The 14,043-nt window shown below is 37.5% G+C and overlaps 1 protein-coding gene across 1 annotated transcript in view; it reads right to left on the reverse strand.

The window, feature by feature from the left end:
• Positions 1-14,043, reverse strand: part of UBE3C (ubiquitin protein ligase E3C) — a 178,164-nt gene that overhangs the window by 89,061 nt on the left and 75,060 nt on the right. The window contains exons 12-15 of the mRNA XM_054021103.1: positions 12,056-12,213; positions 10,187-10,413; positions 2,420-2,524; positions 607-694 (exon numbers count right to left, since the gene is read on the reverse strand). Of these exons, the coding sequence (XP_053877078.1) occupies positions 607-694; positions 2,420-2,524; positions 10,187-10,413; positions 12,056-12,213 (578 nt within the window). The remainder of the gene's footprint in view (positions 1-606; positions 695-2,419; positions 2,525-10,186; positions 10,414-12,055; positions 12,214-14,043) is intronic.

Genomic DNA, 14,043 nt, shown 5'->3' on the forward strand with positions numbered 1-14,043 from the left:
AAAGCAAGTTCGATATAACATGGTTTCACCTATAACATGGTAAGATTTTTTGGCTCCCCAGGACAGCGTTATATCGGGGTAGAGGTGTATTATGGCAAATAAAGCTCATCTGTTATATTTATATATTAATAGGTAGCTTTTTAAAACACGAATTTCCCATCATATAACATAAGAGTACAATGAGATGCTTTTATGTATTATACAATAGTCTGATTTTATATTTTAATATATATATTATGTATACACACACCAAGCCTAATCATGTCTTCACCCTATCATCATTGATATAAGTAGGAATGGCAGCAGAAAGCTTAAGGGAAGCTTCTTCTTCCATTCAGGAAGAAAAGTTAAAATTCTATGCATTTAAAAAAATATAAAATTAGTCTAACTCTACCTCACAGTCAGTCACATTGTAAATAAGTGAGGGAACTGAGAGCAAATTACAACTTAAACGCTACATTGCTATTAGGAACCATTATGGTTAGCATGAACTATTCAACTGAATTTTAAAAACCTATATTTCCTTAGTGTAACCACCATCTATGAGAGACAAAGGGAGATTGCTCTAGTTCCTAAGGCAAAAGTGATGTGGACACAGTATCTTACCATCCAAAGTAGACTGCAGTGGTCCTATTCTTCCCATTCTTCTGACTCTCCAAACATGTCTGGCTGATGGCACATAAAGCTGTGTAACCTAATAAGTTAATAAACCTTGTAGTTAAGCATTTCCTATTAAAGATGTAACTAAATACATGCTTTAAATAGTACGCTGATGAGTCCAAACAGTTGTGTTTGAAAATCTAAATTGTTATTAAAATAATATTCAACTAAAACTAGAGTGAATGCAATGTTAAGATAGAGAAATCAAGAACTCGAAAATCAGGATGTGACAGGGTGAAAGGTAAGCCTTAACTCTGCCTCCTTGTGGTTATGATGTAAAATATGGTTGTAAAACACTGGTGAAATACAATATACAGTATAATTGACACTACCGATTACTGTATATTACATAAAGTAAGTTACAGTACTTAACACACATTCTTCAGATATAGTTTGGTTTTTTAAGTGTCAAATGAAAACTCATTCCTTTCAGCATTTCTGAGAGATATCCAGGCACAAGATCTTAACAAGCATGAAGAACTGGACCATACCAGAAATTTAGATTATCTCAAACTTTGGGAAGTCTCAAGTGTGTAGATCACATAAAATAAATAGATTTTTTTTATTGTGCACGAGCAATACTACCAGCTGCTAAGAGCTATACAGTTAAAACTGCTAGACCAGTTTACTTCAAAGTTGGCTTGTTTCTTAGATCCAAACCTTCAACTGTTCCAGTTATGCTCGTGCAAATTTTCTCACAGGCATATTAGTATTCCATCTCTAACACACACACACACACACACACACACACACACACAGAACAGAGACAACAGACATGATTTTGCTCAAACTTTAAAGGAAATAAAGTCTCTTTTTCCCCCCCATACAATGAACAGTGAACCTGTGGAACTCCTTGCCAGAGGATGTTGTACAGAGCAACACTATAACAGGGTTCAAAAAAGAACAAGATAAATTCATGGAGAATAGGTCCATCAATGGCTATTAGCCAGGATGGGCAGGGATGGTGTCCCTAGCTTCTGTTTACCAGAAGCTGGGAATGGGCAACAGGAGATGGATCACTTGATGATTGCCTGTTCTGTTCGTTCCCTCTGGGGCACGTGACATTGTCCACTGCTGGAAGACAGGATACTGGGCTAAATGGACCTTTAGTCTGACCCAGTATGGCTGTTCTTATGTTCTCTTCTAGGGTGAGATCAAGCATAAACATTTTTATTTCAAAAGCAAAGCTTGACTGCTTCCACTACAATTCAGAGAAATCTTCTTTCAATGAAGTAATACTTGCCATAATGTATATTCCGTATAGTGAGAAGAGGCTCGCTATAACCCAAATTGTAATTTGCCCACTGTAATGTATCGAGACAATTTGGGACTTGCATTCTCCTTTCACTATAAATAGAACATTACTACATCCAGGATCACTGTAAGTAGGTTCCACTTTACAAATTAATAATATGACTACATGTAACCTCTTCTGATTAGTTGCAAGACTAACTAGAGATGTTTCAGAGAACAGCAACGTATGTCTAGATTTTAAACTAAGTTAATTCCTGTGCAATATCGATGCCACACTCAAGTATTTCTCATACCTCACAGCAAATATCTGACTATGTATTAAAACATCATATAATTTAGTCTTGCACTAGCTGTTACTAGTGCATACACTGCAGGTCACTTCTTTTTCCCAAGAAAACCTGATTCCCTGTATTTGGGAGTTTAAATATATTTGATAAAATACAGGCTAGAAGGGGAAACTCAAGCTAAATATCTAAAATGTTGTGTGAAGAAACATTATTGTTACCTTATCTGCTTTAATGTTTTCTTGTTCTGACAGCCAGTGATTTGGTGGACAGAAATTTCTCCTTGTGTCTCTAGATTTCAACATTTTCACTAAATTAGTGATGACCTAGATGACAGAAACAGTTCCATTAAATATAAACTAGTTCACTAAATGAAGCCATGCAAAGGAAAGGCAATTCTTCAAAGCAAATTTCTAAAGAAATCATGTAATAGTGTGTCAGGTTAAGTTATTTTCCCTCTTAAATAACACTACATTATTAGCATTGCTAAATACTTTAGAAGACAGGATTAAGCAATTGAAATCTGGCCATAAATCACCACCAGAATTAGTTTACTGAAAAGTGCTTCCCCTTCTGCAGATCACAGCAGTATCTCTAACGTATAAAAAAGTTATATGCTAACTCAGGAAAGCTAAAAGTAATCACATCAGCACAAAATAATTTCCTTCTGTAAGATCATTTATTAAAAATAAGACCTAATGCTAAGTATTTATAATGTGCTTATCAAGGTACCTGAGCCTTGTGTAAGATTTTTAAACATTTTTATATTAAGCATATCATATCACCTCAGTCCCATATCCTAAGACTGAGTATACATCTCAGGCTGCCAGCTCCAATTTTAGATTAGAAAAAGTGTTTTTTTAAGAACATTCCCCACTTCCTTCTTCTCTCCCCAGCACCAAACATATTTTTCACAGACACCAGATACTGACCTAATATAAAAAAATAAAATCAATTATATTTAGTCTTGAAATTGTATAACTCCAATCTTCTCACCAAAATATTATTTTATATATTCATACATATTTTACAAAAATTAAGCAAGAAAGCGGTAAGGCCATTTCAATATCAGATGGTCCAAGAGGATGAGAGTACAGGTAAACACAAAAATCTGACATTTTTATATATTTATATAACAAAATGAGGAAGCTGGGGAAAACACTTATCCTGGGCACTAGGCACCTCTGACAATGTAAAAAATACAAAGGACACATCAGCAGCCCCCCAAAACCAGAAAATAACCACTCAGAAATATCAAATCAAACAGTACCTTTACAATACCTTTTGCACCCACAAATATCACCCCTGATCACAACCCTCCTGCTCCCAAATCTAGGTACAAATATTTGAAATGACTTAGTAACCCTACCCAAATATATTTAATAAACAAATGGAAGAATGTATTATATTTTTACAGGAGAACTAGCCTAAAGCAAGTTACCAAAGCTACCACAAGTAGGAATCCACTTTGCCACTTAAAATTATAGCACTTGAAAAACAAGTAGAAGAAATGCACAGACAGTGCTTTCAAGGTATTTCTTGCTTAAACACAGTCTTAATGGGCAGGTGTCAAAAGCAACAAAGAACTTAATGGACCTTCCAAAGAGATTTGTCACTAGATATTAAACTGAAACAGAGAATTTTTCACTTGACCAGAGCTCACTAAACAAAGGACCTTTTAATATCCAGTTTGTAAAGGAAGGTCCCGCAGGTTGGAATAAGACTGAAAGAAAACGCTATTAGGAGAATTGTTTGATTACACAGGAATTCTTTCGTCACCTTGCCCTTGTAAAATTCAATGCAGCCTAGATGAGTCATTAAAGTTTTGAGATTCCATTAGCTGCCCCCCACTCTCCCCTTGTAAGTATTCTCACACTTCTTATCAAACTGTCTGTACTGGGCTATCTTGATTATCACTTCAAAAGTTTTTTTTCTCTTACTTAATTGGCCTCTCAGAGTTGGTAAGACAACTCCCACCTGTTTATGCTCTCTGTATGTGTGTATATATATCTCCTCAATATTTATTCCACTCTATATGCATCCGAAGAAGTGGGCTATAGTCCACGAAAGCTTATGTTCTAATAAATTTGTTAGTCTCTAAGGTGCCACAAGTACTCCTGTTCTTTTTCCCCCAGATACAAAATCTAGAAAAAATTTTTCCATGTGAATTAAAAGGATGTGTTGTTAAAAAAAATTAAAAATAGTTTAAAAGAAGACTACATTAAATTAGCTGGGACTGGAGTTACCCCAACAAAATGTATTGGGTTCTTAAAAATGAAAAGCACAATAAACAAAAATGAGTCCTTTAAATTTGTTTATATTTTTAAAAAACTACATACAAATGGGAGTTTCCTTCTAATAATGTACCAGACGCAAGCATCAGTGTAAGTTAAACTTCAGGAAACCTAGTTTTTGACTCTACTGTTTTAGAATGATCAACTCAGAACTTAGTACAATATAATCAACTACTTAAGTGTTTGAAAAACTCCTGTTATTGATTCCACAGAAAGGCTTAGAATTCTAAATGCATCAAATCATATTTTGACAGATATTTCTATTTCAATATTTGTATCATAAGAAGAGAGGTATTCTACTGAAAGGAAAGAGGTCAGATGGTTCTATATGTCAGATTGTGTCACTTCTCATGCCCCAGTTATGCTCATGCTTAACTTTACTGTGAGTAATCCCATTCATTTAAATTGAAACTACTCACATGCTTATCGTTAAGCACATCTGCATTCGCAGGATCAGGACTTAAGTGTATGTCAGTATTAAATATATTGCATACATGTGCTTTCCATAAACATTAATGGAGGTGGAGCGTGGAATACATGCAAAACAAGTAAGAGAAATCCAGAGCATAGCTCATAGAGAAGACTATACCCTATTTTCTTAGCTATGTAGCTATGGCATTAGAAACCAGTAATCTTTCCCCATTTTTATAGAGTTCAGAAAAATGAAAGGAAAAGCAAATAAATATTTTCTCAATAATCACAGAATCATAGAATTATAGGACTGGAAGGGACCTTGAGACGTCTTCTAGTCCAGTCTCCTCCACTGAAGGCGGAACTAAGTATTATCTAGAGCAGTGGCTCTCAACCTTTCCGGACTATGTACCCTTTCAGGACTTTGATTTGTCTTGCGTACCCCCAAGTTTCACCTTACTTAAAAACTATTTGCTTTATAAAATCAGACATAAAAACACAAGTGTCACAACACATTACCGAAAAATTGCTTCCTTTCTCATTTTTGCCATATAATTATAAAATATATCAATTGGAATATATCTATATATATATCTATATATATCTATATCTATAGATATAGATATACACACACACACACACACACACACTATACACTTTCATTTCAGTGTATAGTATATAGAGTAGTCGTAAGAAATTTTAGTTTGTTCTGACTTCGCTAGTGCTTTTTATGTAGCCTGTTGTAAAACTAGACAAATACCTAGATGAGTTAATGTACCCCCTGGAAGATCTCTTCGTACACTCAGGGATGCACGTACGCCTGGTTGAGAACCACTGGTCTAGACCATCCCTGACAGGTGTTTGTCTAACCTGCTCTTAAAAATCTTCAATGATGGAGATTCCACAACCCCCCCTAGGTAATTTATTCGAGGGCTTATCTACCCTGACAGTTAGCAAGTTTTCCTAATACTTAACCTAAATTGCCCTTGCTTGAAAACTCATGTCCCCCCTCAGTCGTCTCTTCTCCAGACTAAACAAACCCAATTTTTTCTATCTTCCCTCACAGGTCATGTTTTCTAGACCTTTAATCATCATCATTCCTCTCTGGACTCTCTCCAATTCACTCACATCTTTCCTGAAATTTGGTGCCCAGACTGGACACAATACTCCAGTTGAGGCCTAAGCAGCACAGAGTAAAGTGGAAGAATTATTTCTCATATGTTGTTTACAACACTCCTAATACATCCCAGAATGAGGTTTGCTTTTTGGCAACAGTGTTACACTGTTGACTCATATTTAGCTTGTGATCCACTATGACCCCCAGATTCCTTTCTGCAGTACTCCTTCCCACTCATTTCCCATTTATGTGTGGAAATGATTGTTCCTTTTGCATTTGTCCTTGTTGAATTTCATTCTATTTACTTGATCTGGACAAACTGGAGAAATGGTCTCATTTTGAATTTTTATCCTATTCTCCAAAGCACTTGCAGCCCCTCCCATTTTGGTATTATCCACAAACTTTATTAGTGTACTCTGTGCCATTATCTACATAATTGATGAAGATATTGAACAGAACTTGACCCAGAACTGATCCCTGAGGGACGCCCCCCCCCTCCTCCTGATATGTCCTTCCAGCTTGACTGTGAACCACTGATGATTACACTGAGCTATTATCCTGTGGGTTCATAACTGGTTGGAACAGTTTTCCAACCAATTATGAACCCACAAGATAATAGCTCCATCTAGGTTGTATTTCGTAGTTTTTTTATTAGAAGGTCCTGCAAGACAGTATCAAAAGCCTTACTAAAGTCAAGATACACTACATCTACCGCTTCCCCCCTATCCACAAGGCTTGTTACCTTGTCAAAGAAAGCTATTAGGTTGGTTTGACAGGATTTATTCTTGACAAATCCATGCTGTTACTTATCACCTTATCTTCTAGGTGTTTGCAAATTGATTTCTTAATTATTTGCTCCATTATCTTTCTGCGTACTGAAGTTAAGCTGAGTGGTCTAATTCCCAGGGTTGTCCTTATTCCCCTTTTTATGGATTGGTACTCTATTTGCCCTTTTCCAACGCTCTGGAATCTCTCCTGTCTTCCACTACTTTCTGAAGATAATTACTAATGGCTCAGATATCTCCTCAGTCAGTTCCTTGAGTATTTTAAGATGTATTTACACTCATCTACGCAACAGTCTATTATTTGATAAGCTATTCCAATTTCTAACTTCAGCAAAGTATTTTACCTTTTTTTTTTTTTGAGAAACGTACTGCTCACTTTTCTTTACTGTAAATCAGTGCAAAGCAAGTGTCAAGTCTGGATGGTCTCCTTTGGAAAAGACCTAGTGACTTACATTGAAATCTTGCCAAAACAAGGTGAATTTCAGCCTTGACTGTTAAATTTTATCAATAAATTAGTTATGTGTTTGAAAAGTAAACAAGTGCTGTTTTGTTATTAACCACATTTCTGATCAGAACTAGACACGAAGATATCTTTAAGATTTACATTTATAATTGGCTTAATAGACAAAACACAAACTACTGAGAATAGTATGGGTAAACTGAAAAGTAAATAAGTTCAGATAATTTTTCTGTAGTCTAGTAGCTGTCTAGAAAAGAGTAATTTTTTGTGTACTGTATACACAACTATCATCTTGTATCAGAAGACACGAATTCAATAGTTGCTTGAAAGAAAACAAAATGTTAAGACAATTTTATCATAACCGCAAGTGAAGGAGAATGATAAAATAGGATAAACTAAAAGGCACAAATAGAGAAAGACATGATATAAACCACATACATAAAACATGCTGTCATTCCCAGTAAAATAGAAATATTGGCGTCTCAATTTGTGATCTGTAAATTGAAAGCTTATTTGGTAATTTAAAGACAAGTAATTAAATTAAATTGTGCAAACATATATTAGATCAATCTGCACAAATTACAAATTCAGTGATGCATTAGGACTGTATTCAATGCTATCAAAACATTATCAGTTACTCTCACTGCTACTAATGCTCATAATGCTCATGCTCATAAGTGAAATGTGTTGTAAAATCAGGCAGAATGGGCTGGATAGAGGCTATCATAGACTTGTAGAATGAATAAGCATTCCTTAATTAGCCCATCAGGTTAAGTGCAAGCATTAATGGGCCTTTCCTAAAGTCTAGCATGACATCTTTCTCCAAACATGGCCAAGAAGAAAGTTCCATTAGCAATATTAATACAAGCTTAGTTGATCATTTTCATTCAATTAACTTCTTTCAATTAAATAGATAGCTTGACAAAAGCAGTGATAAAAGACCTGAAGGGACAGCTGATGACTCGAACTGAACATTAGTGTGCGAGAGGTCACCAGTATTAAACGGACTGTAAATCTAGCATTCAATTTGGAAAATGCATTTCTTCTGCTCCCACTCCTTTAATGAGCAATTTTAGCTGACTAGATGTGTTTGCTGCAGAAATTTCATGGCAAGTCAAGTACGCTTCCCCCGCCCCCCCGCAACAGTTATATTCTTAGTTTTTTTCCTGCCAACATTCTCAGCTTTCCTTAATTCATACCTTCGGTTTCCCTGGGTAAAACTGGGTAGGAACGTATTGGTAGTTATTTAAGAATAACATACATTTTGGGTATGTCTATCGTGCAATAAAACACCTGCAGCACAGTCGCAGATGGCTCAGGTCTACTGACTTGGGCTTGTGGGAATTGGGGCTCTGCGGCTAAAAACTGTAGTGAAGACATTCAGGCTCAGGATGGAGCCTGGGCTCTGAGACCCTCCCCATCGGGAGGGTCCAATCCAAGTGTGAATACCTACATTACAATTTTTAGCCGCGTAGCATGAGCCCCACAAACCCCAGTAAATTGACCTGGGCTCTGAGATTCTGTGCTACGGTTTTTTTATTGCAGTACAGACGTACTCTAAGTATACTGCATTGGACTGATTCAGCACTGCATTACAGCAGTTTTCCACCACTAGTCTTGATGCAGTTGTGAAATTGGTGTAACAGCAGTGAATATCAATCTCACGAGCCTGCAGGTCAGCAAGGCACTTACTCATAGAGTCATACAACTGGAAGGGACCTCGAGAGGTCTTCTATTCCAGTCCCCTGCATTCATAGCTGGACTAATTATTATCTAGACCATTCCCTGACAGGTGTGTGTCTAACGTGCTCTTAAAAATCTCCAATGATGGAGATTCCATAACCTCCCTAGGCAGTTTATTCCAGTGCTCAACCACCCTGACAGTCACGAAGTTTTTCCTAATGTCTAACCTAAATTGCCCTTGCTGCAATTTAAGATCATCGCTTCTTGTCCTATCCACAGTGGCTCTGGAGAACAATTTTTCTCCCTCTTCCTTGTAACAACCTTTTATGTACTTGAAAATTGTTATGTCCCCTCTCAGTCTTCTCTTCTCCAGTCTAAACAAACCCAATTTTTTCTATCTTCCCTCATGCAGTCATTTCCCATTTTATGTGTGTGCAAATTCTAGCTGAAGCCTAATCAGCACAGAGTAGAGCAGAAGAATTACTTCTTTTGTCTTGCTTACAACACTCCTGTTAATATATCCCAGAATGATGTGTGCTTTTTTGCAACATTACATTCTTGTCTCATATTTAGCTTATGATCCACTATGACCCCTAGATCCCTTTCCACAGTACTCCTTCCTAGGCAGTCATTTCCCATTTTGTATGTGTGCAAACTGAGGGTGGAGATGGATGGCAGGAGAGCAATCACTTGATCATTACCTGTTAGGTTCACTCCCTCTGGGGCACCTGGCATTGGCCACTGTCGGTAGACAACGTATTGGGCTGGATGGACCTTTGGTCTGACCCAGTATGGTCGTTCTTATGTTCTTATTGTTCCTTCCTAACTCTTAACATTAAACATGTGAGCAGATCCACTGATGTTAATGGAACTTCTCACATGCTTAAAATTAGTCACATCTTGCTGAGGCCACATCTGGCCTCAATTAATACTCATATCCTATACCAACTCCTGCATAAGTAAATTAAAATATGAAACAAACTCAAGTCATCTAAAAAAAAAGCTACAATTATTTAATTTACAGTCACCAAAATGACATTGTTATTCTATATAGTCTTAAATGCAGAATTCACATTAAAGCAAATGTTATTTCCAAATTCCACATTTCCTATCTCAGAGGTTATCTTTAGAAGTATAATTGTGAAACAAACTGCAGCCAAATATTGTTATGGTAAATGTCAGTAGAAGCAGGTCTAAAAGTCTTGTTTAATCTGTAACTGAAAAATGACATCCTGTACCTTAAACAGTTGAATCCATCGTTTTTGTTCTGTTTGTATACATTGCTGCATTTCTGTATTTGTTGTAACTCCAACACTTCTAAATGCTGCAATATATTCCTCACGAACTTCTGGCTTTGTTTCTGGGTAAGCCAACTTGATGATTCCTAAACATGCATCTCGAAGGCAGTGTGATAATATTACCAGCTCTTCTAGTGTAAAAGGCATCATTGATGATTGTCTTTGACCTACAATTACAAAAACTACAAGGTTACATTTCTAAAAGAACATTTCTCATCAATTTTTTCTATATTTATATAATTATTCTTTTACTCTGTTGTGCAAAAACAAGTCACACAATAGAGAAAGGAGACGCACAAAGGAAACAAAAGCTACAAAACATAAGTTGGCAAAAATTAATGAATCTATCAGTCATTTTATTATTACAATAGTACTGGCTTAAAATTACAATGAAATGGATATTAACATGCGCACTTAATTTTTGTACTATATACTTAATGTTCAGCTAACAGCCTGCAGACCCAATCTTCATGGTCCTTACTTTACTCCTGGAAAAATTCTGCACCAAAAAATTAAAAATTCTACACACAATATTTTTCAAATGCTGCAAAATTCTGCATATTTTATTTATCAAAATAACACAATATAATCAAACCAGTTTCAATAATTTTTGGTTATTTTATTTCAAAATAACTGTCGGCAAGTATGTCTGTAACAATACAGACAACAAAAAAGTTTCAGGAAATGTTTTTTGATAAATAGATTCCTTACTAGGAATCTGTACATATTAGTACAGAACTCTGAGTAATAATTCACTTAAACTACAAAACCATATTTCCCGCACCCCTCAAAAGTAGTGCAAAGGCTTGGGAGAGTCAGGGGTAACGGAGAAGCTGAGGGAGAGAGAAGTAAGTTGCTGGGAAGGAGCCTGGGTGTGAACTTGGAGGGTTGCGGGTATGGGTGAGAAAAGCATGGAACAGGTTTTTTTCAGAGGTGGGTAGGGATTGTTAGGGAACTTCCCCCATGCAGATGCTGGCTAACCCCTAGCCTCTCCCATTCAGGTCAGGCACATTTGCCCCTGTCCCTGTGTGTTCCTGCACCCCCATGTGTCCTTGAACCCCCCCGTCCACATGTCCTTCCACCCCCACTCAGACACCCACTCCCCCTATCCCAATGTGGCCCTGTACCTCCTGTGGATCTGTACCCTCTCCCCCCTCCCCATTTGTGTCTGTGCCCCCACCCAGCCTCTCCCCTGTCCTGTGTGTCTATACCCCCTCCACCTGTGCCTTTGTGCCCCCACTCAGCCACCCTGTCGCTATATGTAGCTCTGCACCCTTCCCCCATCACCATGTGGCCCTGAACCTCCCTACCCGCTGTGGCCCTGTGCCTGCTCTCCCATTCAGCCCTGCCCCAGTCTGTCCTTCCCCAGGAGCCCTTATGAGCCCCCGTCTGACCCCTCCCCCAGCAGTCCCACGCTATCTGTCTCCCCATAGCCTGTCACCTGACATGGCCTGACAGGCACTGCAAAGAAGGCAGGCTTTTTCTCTACCCTAGCTGGCTGGGAGCTGCTGCTGTGTTCTATTGCCACAGAGCCCTCTGGTGGGAAAAAGGCATAACTGCAGGAGTTATTTTCTGATGGGAGCTGCTGCTGTTCTTGCACAACTGTACCCTCTGGTGGGCAAAAGATGGAACTGCAGCAACATTTTAGCAGAAGCTTTTTTCTGCTCAAAAAATTAAAAACATGCACGTGTGTAGTAGCGCAGAATTCCCCCAGGAGTAACTCATGCAAAACTCCTACTGAAATCAACAGGAATTTCAAGAGAGTAAGTTCTGTCAGATTAGATCCTAGAGAATGCTTGAAGCTCTTACCTTCTATAGGGTCACCAAAGAATTCATTATCATGTATAGAAATAAGTGAATGACTAAACAAAGAACTAAAAAGGTAAAAGAGTGGAATGATCCGACTGGAATCTTCTAAAGACATTGGCGATCCCCGTGATATTACTTGAAGCAGTGGGACCATAGACCTTAAAATATAAAAATCAAAATACAAAAATCAATTAAATGTTTCCTTTTAAAAAATGCTTTAAGCTTCATCAACATAGTCAAAATATTATTGACTAGTACTATAAAATTTGCAATGTTCTAGCAATGTTGGTCCCAGGATACTCATAAGACAAGGATGGTGAAGTAATATCTTTTATTGGACCAACTTCTGTTGGTGACAAAGACAAGCTTTTGAGTTTACAAAGATCTCTTCTTCAGGTATGGGAAAGGTACTCAGTGTCACAGCTAAGGGCAGGTCTACACTTAAAACGTTGCAGCGTCACAGCCGTTGTAGCGCTTCAGTGAAGACACTACTACGCCAACAGGAGAGCTTCTTAATCCACCTCAGCAAGAGGCAATAGCTACGTCAATGGGAGAAGTACTTTTGTCGACATAATGCTGTCTACAGTAGGTGTTAGGTTGGTCTAACTGCATCATTCAGGGAGAGACATAGTTATACCAATGTGAGTTTGTAGTGTAGACCTGGCCTCTATATACATGGTGGAAAAGATTGTTTAGCATAAGGAGTTAACATGTCAGGGACTATTCAGGGTGAAGTGGGCAGTTAACACCTCTGTAGTTCTAAAACAAAAGAGGGATAGTGGTTAACAGACTGTTGTAATGAGCCATAAATCCAGTGTCTTGATTGAGTCCATGATTTTTATTGTCTGACAAGGTTATGAATTTAAGATTCCAGGCTTACCTTTTGCAGGTGTTGTGAAGGCTTCTTTTGAGGACGAGGACTGAGAGGTCAGATATGGAATGATAATTTTGTGAAGAGTTTGCCCACAAGTAATATGGTGTTTTTGTTTTGTTTTTTCAATCATTTTGCGTGAGTTCATTCGAGAGCATAGTGATTCACCCACAAAATTGGTAGTGGGGCATTTAGTGCACTGGATGAGGTACACGAGCTAATAAAGCATAGTCTTAGTTTAACATCTTATATGCCCTCTGTTGGGAACTATATCCTGCTTAAGCAAGATGGAATGATTATTTATAGGTTGTCACTGTTTTGTATCTGAGTGCTTAACAAATACAATTACCACACCTCTGTGTTATCTCTATTTTAGAATCGTGTCTTATTTCTGGTTTAGAACTGGAGAACAGAGGCAAAAAGAGATTAAGTGACTTGCACGTTACCACACAAAAAGACTGTCAGAGCTGGGAACAGAACTCAGATCTTTTACACCCCAGTCTTGGGCCTTAGCCACAAGACCATCCTTCATCCATAAGATAAACCTGATAGTCTAAAAGGTCTTTTTCCACCTCTAACTACTACGACCCTATATGAAGAGTCCCCTTATGTTTTATGGTAATTAAATGCATCTTAAGAATAGGCATAGAAGATACATCAGCATGCAGGATGACACTGGAGAAAGGACTGGTAGCACAGAATAATGAAATATTTTGAATACAAGTACTACACTGCAATTGGAAACTGATACAAACTGAAATAAAGCAATTACATGCTTAGAAAACATATTTTCATATTTAATTTTTAAGCAAAAAGTTGCAACAAGGACTATAACTGTGTAATTATCAAATACACATGGATGCATATTGAGGTCTAAGAGAAAGTGCCATTTGGCATCTCTACATGTTATTTAAATAACCTGAGGGTGCTTCTTGCTTACAAAACAATCACTGCACCTTAGGCTGAAGAAACTCAGAGCCCAAAGACAAATGTGTTTCTAGCAAATAACCTCTGAGGTCAAAGGCCAAATTTTATTAGCCCAGAATATAATTATCACTTTACTTCTAAAACAGAAAGCAACTTAAATTTATCAAGAAGAAATGTAACTAGCTATTCA

Source organism: Malaclemys terrapin, chromosome 2, assembly GCF_027887155.1.
Source record: "Malaclemys terrapin pileata isolate rMalTer1 chromosome 2, rMalTer1.hap1, whole genome shotgun sequence".
NCBI lineage: Eukaryota > Metazoa > Chordata > Testudines > Emydidae > Malaclemys > Malaclemys terrapin.